The following is a 14473-nucleotide window of genomic DNA, read 5'->3' on the forward strand; positions in this document are numbered from 1 at the left end:
GGCTTATTTTATAGTTAACACAGGGAAAGGTAGTCTGTCAAAAAACTAAAGAAAATGCAATTGTTGTCGATCCAGGAAGTAAGTAATCAGCTGAACTACTGAGCTACATACCACCAAATTTCAAGCAAACTAAGAAAATCACCCAATACAATCAAGTGTTAGGTTCAAACAAAAAAGTGTAAACTATGACTGCTTCATAGTTTAAATATTCCATAACACTTATGGTCTTCATCATTATCCAATTTCACCTATTCCCAGTAATGTTGAAGGGAACATGACCTGAAAATTTCCTTTAAAAAAGTACTTCATGGAGAAAAAGTACATGCATTAGAAGAAAAGTTAGTATACACATATGTTATCCATACCTTTTGATACAACTCACATGAGACATGCTTTTGAAAGGTATTTTTCTTTCATATTCTGTAAGCAATAATCTATATATTTGGTAAGAAAACATACTTTGCATTTATAGTCCTATTTTATGGTGAAAACAAAGCAGAATCCTCATCAAGTTTCAACCCACATTCAAATCTGTCAGGCTCGGCTGATCTATAAATCCCATGGTCGGCCTCGATTGGGGCCGGTGAAGTCAAGTAGCCAACGTGTTACACGCAGAGGCATCCAGAAGAAGTCCAAAGATACAGCATTCATGATCAAACCAAAAAAAGTAGGATCTGACATCGACAAAGAAGATGACACGATGCAGAGTGTTTAGATCGTCCAATCACATCCAACAAAGAAGCAAATCTAGTAAGATCCTCCCATGGAGCAAAAGCCGCCCAAAGGCATCTAAAAGGCAACCATGTTTCCACTCTGGTCTGATGTGTTAGACGAAGTTTCAGTTCAGCATACGCTCAAAAACAAAAGTTGCAGTAAACCAGCTCCATGTTCTCTCTACCAGACAGTTAGAGAGGGAGTTGCAACCACATATGTAAACATAAAAAACATGTTGGGGAACATAGTAATTTCAAAAAAAATCCTACGCACACGCAAGATCATGGTGATGCATAGCAATGAGAGGGGAGAGTGTTGTCCATGTACCCTCGTAGACCGAAAGCGGAAGCGTTATGACAACGCGGTTGATGTAGTCATACGTCTTCACGATCGACCGATCTTAGTACCGAACGTACAGTACCTCCGCGATCTGCACACGTTCAGCTCGGCGACGTCCCACGAACTCACGATCCAGTAGAGCTTCGAGGGAGAGCTTCGTCAACACGACGACGTGATGACGGTGATGATGAAGCTACCGGCACAGGGCTTCGCCTAAGCACTACGACGATATGACCGAGGTGGATTATGGTGGAAGGGGACACCGCACACGGCTAAGAGATCAATGATCAACTTGTGTTCTAGGGTGCCCCCTGCCCCCGTATATAGGTGGAAGGGGGAGGGGGAGGAGAGGGGGAGGCCGGCCTGTCTTGGGGCACGCCAAGGAGAGGGGGGAGTCCTCCTCCTAGTGGGAGTAGGACTCCCCTTTCCTAGTCCAACTAGGAAGGAGGAAGGGGGAAGGAAGGAGAGGGAGAGAGGGAGGAAAGAGGGGGCGCCCCCCTCCTTGTCCAATTCGGACTCCCAAGGGGGGGAGGGGGCGCGGCCAGCCCTAGGCCCTCTCCTCTCTCTCCCACAAGGCCCATGTTGGCCCATTAGTTCCCCCGGGGGTTCCGATAACCCCCCGGCACTCCGATAAATATCTGGCAACCCCCGGAACTCATCCGGTGTCCGAATATAGTCGTCCAATATATCAATCTTTATGTCTCAACCATTTCGAGACTCCTCGTCATGTCCGTGATCACATTCGGGACTTCGAACTATCTTCGGTACATCAAAACACATAAACTCATAATACCAATCGTCACCGAACGTTAAGCGTGCGGACCTTACAGGTTCGAGAACTATGTAGACATGACCGAGACATGTCTCCGGTCAATAACCAATAGCGGAACCTGGATGCTCATATTGGTTCCTACATATTCTACGGAGATCTTTATCGGTCAAACCGCATAACGATATACGTTGTTCCCTTTGTCATCGGTACGTTACTTGCCCGAGATTTGATCGTCGGTATCTCAATACCTAGTTCAATCTCGTTACCAGCAGGTCTCTTTACTCGTTCCGTAATGCTACATCCCGTAACCAACTCATTAGCTACATTGCTTGCAAGGGTTGTAGTGATGTACATTACCGAGAGGGCCCAGAGATACCTCTCCGACAATCGGAGTGACAAATCCGAATCTCGATCTATGCCAACTCAACAAACACCATCGGAAACACCTGTAGAGCACCTTTATAATCACCCAGGTACGTTGTGACGTTTGATAGCACACAAAGTGTTCTTCCGGTATTCGGGAGTTGCATGATCTCATAGTCATAGAAACATGTATAAGTTATGGAGAAAACAATAACAACAAAGTAAACGATCATCGTGCTAAGCTAACGGATGGGTCAAGTCAATCACATCATTCTCTAATGATGTGATCCCGTTAATCAAATGACAACTCATGTCTATGGTTAGGAAACATAACCATCATTGATTCAACGAGCTAGTCAAGTAGAGGCAAACTAGTGACACTCTGTTTGTCTATGTATTCACACATGTACTAAGTTTCCGATTAATACAATTCTAACATGAATAATAAACATTTATCATGATATAAGGAAACACAAATAACAACTTTATTGTTGCCTGTAGGGCATATTTCCTTCAGAAGAACATAGAATATTGTGTATGCCAAATGTGTGATGCACCACATCCCTGGAACCCTGAAGATTCAGGAGGGAACATTGGCACAATGCTCTGGAAGGAGCAGGACAGATCAGACGGATCAGGAAAAAACCAAGAGGATATAATTCTAAGAAGAAGAAAAGAAGATAAATCTCTCTGGGTGGACGAAGATGCAGCGCCCGGGCGACGCCTTGGTCCAGTTGCTGAGCAGGCCGTGGTCGTAGTCGTTGGTGAGTTTCTTCATGCACCAGAGGTCCTCGGCACTGAGGTGGGGGCACGTCGTCGCGAACAGGATAGAGAGAACGGGCTCGGTAGCCACGACCCGCAGCCGCTGCGTCAGGCCATGGTGTGCACGTGCCGACACAGCGCGTGCACCAGCCTTGGCGCCGCCCAGGTTATAGAGGAAACAGATCCTGAACGACGCAAAAAGATGTCTGGGGTGGAGGGTATCCTGAGCCACAACACCGCTCGCCATCCTCGATGGTCCTACCCACGACGATGGCCCAAACCCTAGAGGAGGCTGGGCTGCGTCCGTCGCCGCGTGGGGTTTGTGTCCTTTGGGGCGATATAGAGAAGGGGGATGGGAGATGGGGCGCTTCCGCTTCCCCTTCTGCACTTCGATTGGAGGAGTCAACGGGAGTCAACAGGAGGGGTGTGTAACACCGAGATCCACTCAAACGAAGGGGCAGAAGAGATATAATGATGCAGCATGTGACAGAGGAGTCGATTGGTTTTCACGGCTGAAAACAAAACGATGATGCGGCGTTATGCATGCGTAAAGTTGATAGATTGGTTGATGTTTGAAAACTAAGCGCTGACGTGGCATCATGTGATGTGGACAACTTGCATGTTAAAATAAATCAAATAGTGGGGATGAACTTATTAAGTATACTAGATGATACCCACGCGTTGCTGCGAGACTTGTAAGTATATTAAAGCTATAAAGCTAATTCATAGATGTGAGACTATATTGGAAATAAATAGGATGATAGACACGGTGATGGAGTACAGTTGTGACAATAGACAATATTGTTGCAGCTAACTAATAAGGTATAAGCTTATTACATATACTGACGGATAAGAAATTCTCTATGATATGATGTAATATATATGTTTATATAAAAGAACGATCTAGAATCTAATGTGTAATATTTGTGTCATGCCAAGTGCGTGTGGATGAGCCTTTTCCATACTTCATATACCTGACAGAAAACAAAAACCTAAGAGGGGAAGATAAAATGTTAAATACAGATTGCAATTCTGATGTTGTGATACACATCTCTCTGGTTTGCACCTCTGTATAGTAAATATGCATGGATTAAATATAGCAAATAAAAATCAGCAGATGCAACTTTGTGGTGATAAATAATGACATTTATTGTCACCAGGATAGATATATACATTGAAGATCATTTTATCATAGCTATGCTTGACGGGATGATGGCAAGAAAAAGTGAATTCATAATGATGTTTGATGGCTCTCATACCCAGAGAAAGGCGAACCTGACCCAAGGGGAAGAGCAGAAACCTTTGATTTGGGTGACAAAAGTGATTACTACTATTGACATGGGATAAATTTAGTGATATGGTGCCTGAGTTGAAACTCGAACACAGAGTAGCAAAGAGAATGGTAAGCATCAGAACAAATTTGTCAGCTGCACAGAAATATGAATATATACATACACAACATCAATTCATTAAAAAAGTAATTGGTACAAATATGCTGGTTTAAATTAAAGATTATAAACATATTTTGATTGAGAAATCATAGGCAGAGGTATAACTCCCAAGTCACAAAACAGAATGTCCCGATATGCCATGCAAAAAGGTACAGCTTCATAAGAAAAAGACTCTTAAACAATAGACTACTTTCCAGTAGATGTCTCTGTCGCATATGATTAAGCATATCATGTTCAAAGAAAATAAAGCCCACCAGGTACCACACTGAAATGTTACCCTCTCCAGATCTAACTATTAGGGCTGGAACGTACCTTGAGTTTATGACACATTTGATGGATCATTTGCTAGGACAGATAGAGACATGCGCGACCTGTAAATTTGGTGGTCAATAATCAAATTATTCCGCACAAAAAAATTAAATCTCTAATGGAAATGCATATCAAAACTTCTGCCAACAAAATCAGTTGTTCATATGAAAAGAAATTGATGGCGCATATATTATTAAAGTGATAAGGGGAAAAGCGACTTGATCATTCGCTCGGTTGGTATTCCAACACGAACGCGGCAACGCTTTCGCATTTGTAGGGTAATAACGGAGGGCGGACTAATCAATGAATGTTGCGGTGCCTCCGGCCGTTTCTTGTGTGGAGGCACGGAAGGGACAGTGTGGCAGCTAAAGAGCCGCTGCAGGTAAGATGAACTGATAAGTTAGTGCATCGTGGAGACGGAAGGGTAAGGCGCGGCGGTCGGTCGGGAAAGCAATCGATCGTGGCGGCGCCCGGCGCGGAAGGTTTAGTGTTGGCTTGACGATAAGAGACGTAGCAGCTTTGACTTTTCTAGAGCGCTGGTTCATGGTCCAAGGGAGAGAGGACGCTCGTGAGCCAAACTTGGTGGGTCCTCAGCAAGTAACTGAAGTTTATGTGGCAGTGGTGCTGTTGTAGTTGGCCCCATATGTAAGTCAGTAAAATAATGATGATGTGGCAAGCGTGCTGAGGTGGATAGGCTGCATGTCAAGAGAAATAAGTTAGTGAGAATGAACTATTTAGGTATTATAGATATAGGACAAGATACTATGGCAATCACCAAGAACCGGGGCTGCCCCTATAGAATACCCTTCGTTGCAGTTTATAGCATTCACCACCGTGCCATTGTCCGATCTCACCACCAGATAAGAGCATCATGTATTTCTTGCTAGCTTCAGCCCCTCAAGCAAGGCCGCTGATTCTGCTATGAACACATGTCAGTTACATATTCCAGCTATAATAAAAACCGTAAATGATATACCTATAATAAAAAGTGTTATTAGACCCCGGCCGCCAAATCCCACATAATATATGATACAAAAAATGGAGGAAAGTCAGATGCACACTAATCAACGGAAAACCGTATATGACGCTCATTGTGTCTTCTCAGGTGCATGCACAGGCCATTCCCCAACGCGAGAAATGAGCCGGCCCATTTTACCCTGTGATATTACCGGTTTTGGAAACTTCTAGAATGTTTTGTTAACAGATTTTTACATTTTTTTTTTGGTTTTCTGGTTTCTTTTGGATTTTTGGTTTTATCTTTTCCTTTTCCTTTTTTCTGTTTTTCTGTTTCTGTTTCCTTCTTTCATTTCCTTTTTCCCTTTTTTCTTTTTATTTCTTTTTACCTTTTTTTTCCTTTACCTTTTCCAAAAGTGTTCATGCTTTTGAAAAATGTTTGTCCTTTTAAGAAATGTTTAGAATTTCATACAAAAATATATTTTGAAACTTTGTTTCATAAATTCAAAAAATGTATACGTAATTTCAAAACTACTCATGTTTTTCAAAAATTGTTTAGAGTACTAAGAAAATTTCGTGTTTTCTAATTTCCCTCACAGACTCAAAAACTATTCCTGTTGTTGCGGAAAACAAATGGTATTCCAAAAAAATCATCGATCCATAAATTTTGCTCACTAATAAATTTTATTTTTTATTGATTGTTCAAAAACTTTTAAAAAGGTCAGTTTTTTACAAAAAATGTTTAAAATTTCAGGAAATAGTTTTATGTTCAAACAATTGTTTGTATTTTTCGAAAATTAATTTAGTTACAAAAAATTGTCTAGATTTAATAAAAATGTATAAAATCTCAAATATTGGTTGTCATTTTACTTTTTTCGATTTTTTAAATAAAAATTAAAAAAATTCAAATGATTTTTGAAACCCAACACGTGTTGTTAAACAGTTCGCTCCGCCATGAGTCACCAGCAGATGTTTGTTCTGGTGGTTAGCATCCTGACATCAGGAATAGCATGTCATGATTTTTATGTCGTGGTACAAAACACAATTTGCTTTCGTGTGAGTGGGCCCACCCAGTAGCGTGACTTTGACGCAAGTTGCATCATATAGGAGCTCCCCTAATCAACCGCATGAGATAAAAAAAACATGTTAGCAGGCCGGCCAGTGCCTGAACGCATGTAGGTGAGTCAGAACATGGGTGCTCCTTATTGGCACTTATGGCTCCAGCTCAGGAAGCTGCCGCTCACGCAACCGCTCCAGGGGGCTGGTAGCTCCCGCAAACACGCAGTCACGCGCTTGCTCAGTCTCCTAAAGTACGTATTTGCTTGCTCTTACAATGGTTGAACAGTTCACTTTTGAAAAATACAACTTTAAAAAAATATACAAATAAAACACGAAAATAAAAAAAACATGAGTTCAGAAATGTTCATGGATTTTGAAAAAAATTCAAAAACTTCAAAAAAGTTCAAAAATTTTAGAAGAAGTCCATAAGTTTTGGAAAACGTTGATTGAATTTGAAGCAACATTTAACAATTTCGAAAAAATCACAAAAATTGGAAAAAATAACATCGATTTTGGCTAAAGTTCAGAAATTTCGAAAAAGTTAATCGAATCAGGAAAAAGAATCATGTATTTTGAAAAAAAAACTCTCAAATTAATACAAAATTCATTGATTTTGAAAAAAGTTCATGCATTGCCAAAAGAGAAAAAATAGAATAAGAAAGAAAAAACAAGTAAGACTGGTCTAGAAAAAACCAAAATGAAACAAAAAGAAAAAATAAAAAGAAAAAGGAAAAAAGATGAAAGAAAATAAATAGAAAAGGACAGAAAAAATCAAAACAAAAAATCGGTCCAGAAAAAATCAGAACAAAAAGAGAAAATCCCAGCTGGAAAAAGCATAAAAGGAACAAAAGGAAATACATTATCACAATGTGTGGTTTGTCTAGTCGGTTATTGGGAGTTACAATTAAGGTGGAGGTCGTGAGTTTGAATCTCTCCGGTACAACATTTTTTGTGTATTAAACCAAAAAAAAGTGAAATTGGGTTGGCCCAGCGCGGGGGGAGGGGTGTGCACCGGTTTGCCAAATGACCTATAACCGGCCCCTGAAGCGCTAAATATGATGTCGTTGAGGGACTCGACCATGCTCCGTAGCTATTCAATCAGCACTGCAGTGACTCGGTGGAGTATTGTAGCGCCTCGACCAGATAGTGTAGTGAACGGTTTTTTGGTATTCAGTTGATTTTTTTTATTCTGTTCAGAAAAGACGGACAAAACATACTATAATACTATTCGCAAATTTAAAAACTAGATACTATAATGCAGAGTTGAGACTGAGAAATTTGTAGCTGTTTCAGTGGAGAAACGTGCAAGTCACTTTTTAGATAAAAATGCTCGATTTGAAGACTGAGAAATTTGTAGGTTCGCTTGATTGCTAAAATAAATTTGCTGGGCATACCAGCTTACAATGCAGAATAAAGTTTTTGACAAAAGTGTCGCTAGAAACAACACCTGGAGCTAACTATGCCATTGACCAAGAAGGTTCAGACCACATGACGGAGATCCTTTATTGAGTTGCTGCCCTTTAACTGGCGGCATGCATATCAATCAGATACCGGTGAGTGACCCATTTGTAAGGTTCATATGATTACTGTTGCATTTACTCTCCCCGCTTGGTATATTTCCTTGTCATCCATATATGATCAGGATAATAGCATAAGGAATCCTTGATTATTTTTCTGATTGAACAGCCAAAGGACTGGTTATTTGAAGTTTAAGTGGCTCTCTGAATATTGCATTCATCGTGCAGAGCATTTCTTTGGGCGAGGAAAATCCGTCGGTGTGACAGTAGAACAAGTGAGCTGTCTTACAAAACCTCCAGAACACATCCTTGCATGGCCTAGGAACAACACGTTCTTCTCTAACAACCAGCCTTAGCAGGTCTCTCCGACACGAGGCTATTGACTCTTGTATCACCTCTTGAGCAGCTTCGATGGACATGGAACCCTCACTGTGAAGAACACGCAGTGAGATGACGTTCAGTTTTCCATCACTGGACTCCCTCTGCAACAAGAAGTAGATCATTTATTAGGATCTACCCAGTGCCAAGATTAATCTGCACGGCAGTGATAAAGTAACCCATTGCTATGAATATTTTGTTAGAGATGGAATGAGAAGTACCTCAAAGCCTTGAGTATCATTCAGGAGACGGCCACATGTGCCCATTAATTTAAGCAACTCATTGTACTCCGGGTCTTTGATAATATGATTCTCGAGTTTTTGTTGGACCAAATAGAGTGATGTGAGGATAATGGGACCCATCCCGAATGAGGTTACCGCTTCTGTCATGTATTGCTCAACTGTTGGTACATATTCACTCCATCGCCATCCCGCCTCGGTCGCTGCAGACCTCAAGTAATGTAGCCACTGCAGATGAGTATGGACTTTTTAATATACAATTTTATTTATTTATTTTGTACGTAGCTAGCCACAGCAGCCATGCCATTCTTATCAACTTGGAACTCAATTTAGTATATCTCAGAATAAGAAGATCACACAAGAAGCTCACTGTTTCATCCAGGTGCTTTGTAACATCGAGGTTTTGTACAGCAGAAGCCATCTCTCCGATCTGCTTAACTGTAGTATAAAGAGCAGAAAATACTACTTCTACTTGCTCAGAGTAGAACTCAACTTGGTGATGCTGATCCCACCTAAGACAACCATTGGCAAAAAACAGCGAAGATGACTCATTAGCAAAGCACTACTTCAGAAAGTGTAGACAAAAAAATCAAGTTAAAGAATTGTACTTCTCTACTAATGCTATGAGGTTTTCTTGTTCTTCTTTGGATGCTCCAACATCAAAGAAGTCATCAGTAACAAGTACGAGCGCAATAGTTTCCGCACATGCAATACGAGCATCAGAGAATTCATGAGCGGATATGGTTGCAGCAGCAGAGAGATAACAATTTATAAGACTCCCTTTGCGTAGAAATCTTAGCTCGTGCAGCCTGTTTTCTTTCTCCCACCTGTCAGCACAAAAATTAATTCAAATAATCTATATAAACATAATTTAATCAATTGGAAAAATGATAGTCAAATTACCTCTCGAGGTGGCTGAGTTCATCCTGGTATATAGATTGAGAAAAACTGAAATCTTGAACAGCAAAATCTAGAAGATCTTGATTAACATGACACAGCCTGATCCATAAAAGTATTTTTGTTTTTCTGTAATTAACATATATTGACATGATATCACAGACATTTCTTTTTCAGAAAAGAGAGCCTTACAAGTTTTTTGTCTTTAGCGGCTCAGAAACCCTAGAGTCAAAATGTTCAATGTTCCTCTTACGGTCTAGAGCTTCCACTGTTGCATAAAATGGAAATTTAAGAGTATATTCTACCTGAAATTACAAAATAATAATATTAAATGTAAATTGAACTGCCAAATGAAATGGGGATTTTAAATTCATACACTTACCTCTCCAAAAATTGGTATTCTGTTTGTCCCATTACAACACAACTTTTCTGTCAATAAGCGGCCTGACCAGTTACTTATGTTCTCCAGGATCAATTCATTTTCTGACAAACATACTTTCGAAGCCTTGTATAACTCTAATAAAGAATTTGTTTGACTTAAATAGCCTTCAAGTGAGTTATGGAAAGTGGAGGCCTCAGCAACATGGGACAACTCATCTGTGCAAGATTAATTTTTGACTGTAGTGAGTAAAAATCAAGGGCAAAAGAGAAAGTTTGTTAGGAGAAATGGAATTTTGATCAAAGTATCTACCTGACGAAACATCATATCCATTCATCCGTAAAAGGCGGAACGCCATTGCACATGTTTCTACATCTTGAATTATTTCCTCCTCTCTCTGTAACCAGGAACTGCAAAGTGAATACAGTCAAGTTGACATACTAGCTACTAGGAACAGGTATCAGGTATTTACTCCGGATTATTAATTACATGTATGCCTTGTCCAGGATGGTGTTTATGTCACTGGAAAAATGGCGAGATATTCCAATCTTTTCGAGCATATCCACCATTGAGAGCTGATAATATATATTCTGTGGGTATACTGTTGGTACTGTAAACGTATAATGGCATTAAGTATACAGCAACAAAATCTGCACCCTGGGAGATCCTCCACAAAGGAAATTAGAGAAATACACACCTGCACCACCAAATATTCTGACAATGGAGTCGAGGTACTGGAGAGCTTTATTATCATAGTAGTGCACTAATGCAGCAGCAGTTGCGGCAGGAGAGTTGAACAAGGACCCATTCTTTCGCTGGAACTTCATAACTTGATTGTAGTCCAACAAGTTTACTAACCTTTCTTCAGCAACATAGGCCAAATATGCTTCTTTCCCACAAGATTTCTCCTCAGCCAGTCTAAATAAAATCAAGTGTAAATTTGTTATTATGTTACATCAAAAGAACATATAATCGATACTCGTCCCCCTTTTTCCTATGTCAAACTTGATTCCTACAAAATTACAGCAATAGTCATGGCACCCTTCTCGTTTTCATTTCATACCTTGTCAGCTCCATCTCACGGAGGTGAAGTATCCCACTGATATCAGTTTCTCTGACTGGAAATTCCAAACCCATCGTGATAGCATGGTTAAGCATACCAGGGAAAATAAGATTGAAGCCTACCGGAGAAACAATTTGCTCATTCTTGACAGTGGAGACATTCCTTCCAATAAATTCTAGTCCTTCGAGTATCATTTTATACGCGTGAAGATCTTTCAAAGAAGAAAGTTAAAAATACAAGTATTAAAACAATTACACATACCTCTCCTTATGTGGCAGGAGCCAATGTTCCATTTCTTAAGTGCAATGATACAGGCCAATGTGGATAACATAATATCCTTGTTTGCTAATAACCCAAATTCGTTGATACCCCAAGACCCACTAGAGTGTTGATTTTGCAGTATCCATTCAACACACCGAGGGAAGCATGGAGCCTGCGGATCCGAGTCCGGCAATGGCACCATAGCCACCCATGCCGTGTCATACGCAGATGGCGAGAATTCAGGTTTTTTGAGATGCTTTCGTATTCTAGCATCCAGTTCCTAGTTTACATTGATCAAAGCAACACGAATCTCACCATGGCACGAACTTGAAACATTTATCGAAAACAAGAGTTAGGATAGCAATGTTCATACCACAGCACTGCATGGTCCTATAGTTTGTCCTGCCAACATCGCCTCGGCAACATATGCTGTCGGATGGAATATATAACACAAATCAATTATATTATATGGCTCTAAATTCAGAAATACAAATATGAAGTAGCAACCTTATATATAAAAGTAAGTTTCAGAAAACCAAGATTTCAGGCATTGGTAAACAGAGAACAATTATATTGTGTATCTCTTCCACGGAAAAAAAGCAACAAAATACCTCATGTTGTGCGAAAATGCTCTGGCCAAAGAAAGCTCTATCCTAGCAAAGCTACGGACTCTTATTCCCTAGCAGAAGGAGAAGAAATGGAGAAGCAATGCACCTGGTTCCGTGGAATGAAGCCTGGAGGCTAAGCAGGCGAAGCTGACGCGCGGAGGCTTTCCTCTTCCATGATGCTGCACCTGCAACTCACACTTTGACACGGACGGTGGAGCGGCCGGGAGGCGGACGGCCTGGTGAGGCGCAGATTGCAGGAGGGTGGAAGAGACACTAACTCGTGCAGGATTTGCCATGGGAAATGGGCGATCACCAGGGTTTTTTTTAGTACAGCAAACAGAGAGGTTAGCTGAAAAACTAACAGTGATTCTGTGCCAACCTTCTGAAAAGACGAAGTATATATAGAAGTTTCAAGTCCATGGACTCCCGCTGCTGCGACTCTTCTTCAGTTAAGACATTTTTCTGTGCGGAACCCAGATATAGGAGTTTGAACTTGCTGAATATTCCTTGTATATGTGACGTCTAAGTGCTGCCATCCGCGTCGCCACGTCACTCACAGAAGTTTGGAAAATACGAGGACTAGCCGGTCAAGCTGGTTTGAAATATCGCCTAACTTCCACAAGCCTGCGCTGAAGCGAGAAAATTCACACCATTATTCCTTGTACGTACGTGGTACGTCCATTCATCCTTGGACAATCTGGCTAACATGCATAGAAAATGGTGGCCTTGCGTGGAAGACTACTAAATTGTCAAAAGAAACTGACAATAACTTTGACACCAGACAAGAAAACATGCGTGGAAGACTGCTGAATTGGGTACAAGATTTTTCAACGAACTGCAGTGATAAGGACCTATACAAGATTTTTCAAATCGAGTGAATAGTTTTTAGAGTGACCAGCATTGATTTGTCCACAGTGTGACTGTGACCATTATCCGTCTTCCTTTTTTCAACGGTATACTCCCTCCATTCCTTTATATTAGGTGTATTTGTTTTTCATAAAATTCCACAATGTAAAACGTATTTGTTCTAATTCCTCTTAATTCCATTCTTGTCCCTCCAGAAAAAGGAAAGTATCTCACACCTGATTGTATGTTTATCTCCTTGTAGAGGAAAAAAAGGAAACTATCTCACGAGTGGAAATGTAGTAGTAACCATCTGCTCTGAGTAGTTCTTGTGGTTGATTAGTAGTTAAGTCAATTTTGTACATTTCTAAAAGCAGATTCTGCTCCCATTCAATATGGATCGAGTCGTTGCCCTCGAATGATTTTTCTGAGAAAAATTAAGGCCTGCATCTCATACGTTCTATAATTTTCCACACATTTTTAAATGAACAGAAATTGCTGTGGTGAGTGAGAATCAAACCTAAGTCCTCACATGTGGTAACTTTGACCCTAAAAAAACTTGTTAAAACACGATGAAACGTGTTTTAAAGGACTAATGCAACATGTTTTGTACTCCGCATGTCTCTTTTTTGTAGCGATGGTTTTTTTCTAGAGAAATAAATGTTTTGCTCATGTAGAATTCGGACATCAGTCTTTTTCTTATGTGTCATCCCTCGGCAAATTCTCTTTAATGAGCCCGATAATTATACGCACCACAAATCTGCTAGCTAAAGTTACCAGGACTGGGATACGTAAGTTATCAGGTCTATGATGTGTGAGTTATCATGCTATTGACACAAAAAGCTATGGAGGGGATATTTCATCAACTCCCCCCCCCCCCAACCCGCACCCTCGTTGCCAAAGTTACCAGGACAGGGTGCATAAGTTAAGGCGATATGTGAGATATCATGCTATTCGCACAAGAGTTCATCAACTTCCCCCACCCCCTTTCGCCGCGAAGGTTACCAGGACTGGGATACGTAAGTTATCAGGTCTATGATGTGTGAGTTACCATGCTATTGACACAAAAAGCAATGGAGGGGATATTTCATCAACTCCCCCCACCCCGCACCCTCGTTGCCAAAGTTACCAGGACGGGGTGCATAAGTTAATGTGATATGTGAGATACCATGCTATTAGCACAAGAGTTCATCAACTCCCCAAACCCCATTACCTCAGTCCTGGTAACCTTCGCGACGAAAGGGGGTGGGGGGAGTTGATGAAGTCTTGTGCGAATAGCATGGTATCTCACATATCGCCTTAACTTATGCACCCCGTCCTGGTAACTTTGGCAACGAGGGTGCAGGGTGGGGGGGGGGGGAGTTGATGAAATATCCCCTCCATTGCTTTTTATGTCAATAGCATGGTAACTCACACATCATAGACCTGATAACTTATGTATCCCAGTCCTGGTAACTTTGGCGACGGGGGTGGGGGTGAGAGTTGATGAAATATCCCCTTCGTAGGTTTTGTGTCAATAACATGGTAACTCACACATCGTAGAACTGATAACTTATGTACCCCGG

At 40.9% G+C, this 14473-nt stretch overlaps 1 protein-coding gene across 1 annotated transcript; it reads right to left on the reverse strand.

Annotated features, from left to right (window-relative positions):
* Nucleotides 1-8082: 8082 nt before the first annotated feature.
* Nucleotides 8083-12451, reverse strand: LOC125531377 (9-beta-pimara-7,15-diene synthase, chloroplastic-like). Its single transcript, XM_048695788.2, has 14 exons — nucleotides 12172-12451; nucleotides 11831-11886; nucleotides 11458-11737; nucleotides 11197-11377; nucleotides 10831-11051; nucleotides 10623-10743; nucleotides 10446-10543; nucleotides 10137-10351; nucleotides 9947-10059; nucleotides 9761-9856; nucleotides 9466-9684; nucleotides 9228-9369; nucleotides 8840-9085; nucleotides 8083-8722 (listed from the first exon to the last, which is right to left on the reverse strand). Exons 1-14 carry the CDS (start codon nucleotides 12359-12361, stop codon nucleotides 8390-8392), a joined length of 2511 nt encoding a protein of 836 aa, XP_048551745.1. The 5' UTR covers nucleotides 12362-12451; the 3' UTR covers nucleotides 8083-8389.
* Nucleotides 12452-14473: the final 2022 nt, after the last annotated feature.

The sequence above is a fragment of the Triticum urartu genome, chromosome 2A, assembly GCF_056163025.1.
Source record: "Triticum urartu cultivar PI428250 chromosome 2A, HENAU_Tu73, whole genome shotgun sequence".
In the NCBI taxonomy this organism is placed as follows: domain Eukaryota; kingdom Viridiplantae; phylum Streptophyta; class Magnoliopsida; order Poales; family Poaceae; genus Triticum; species Triticum urartu.

Coding starts and splice junctions, on each gene's coding strand:
- LOC125531377 (XM_048695788.2), bottom strand. CDS start 12,361: ATGGCAAATCCTGCACGAGTTAGTGTCTCTTCCACCCTCCTGCAATCT. Junction 11,887..12,171: donor GCTTCATTCCACGGAACCAG/GTGCATTGCTTC, acceptor TCCATCCGACAG/CATATGTTGCCGAGGCGATG. Junction 10,060..10,136: donor GAATACCAATTTTTGGAGAG/GTAAGTGTATGA, acceptor TTGTAATTTCAG/GTAGAATATACTCTTAAATT.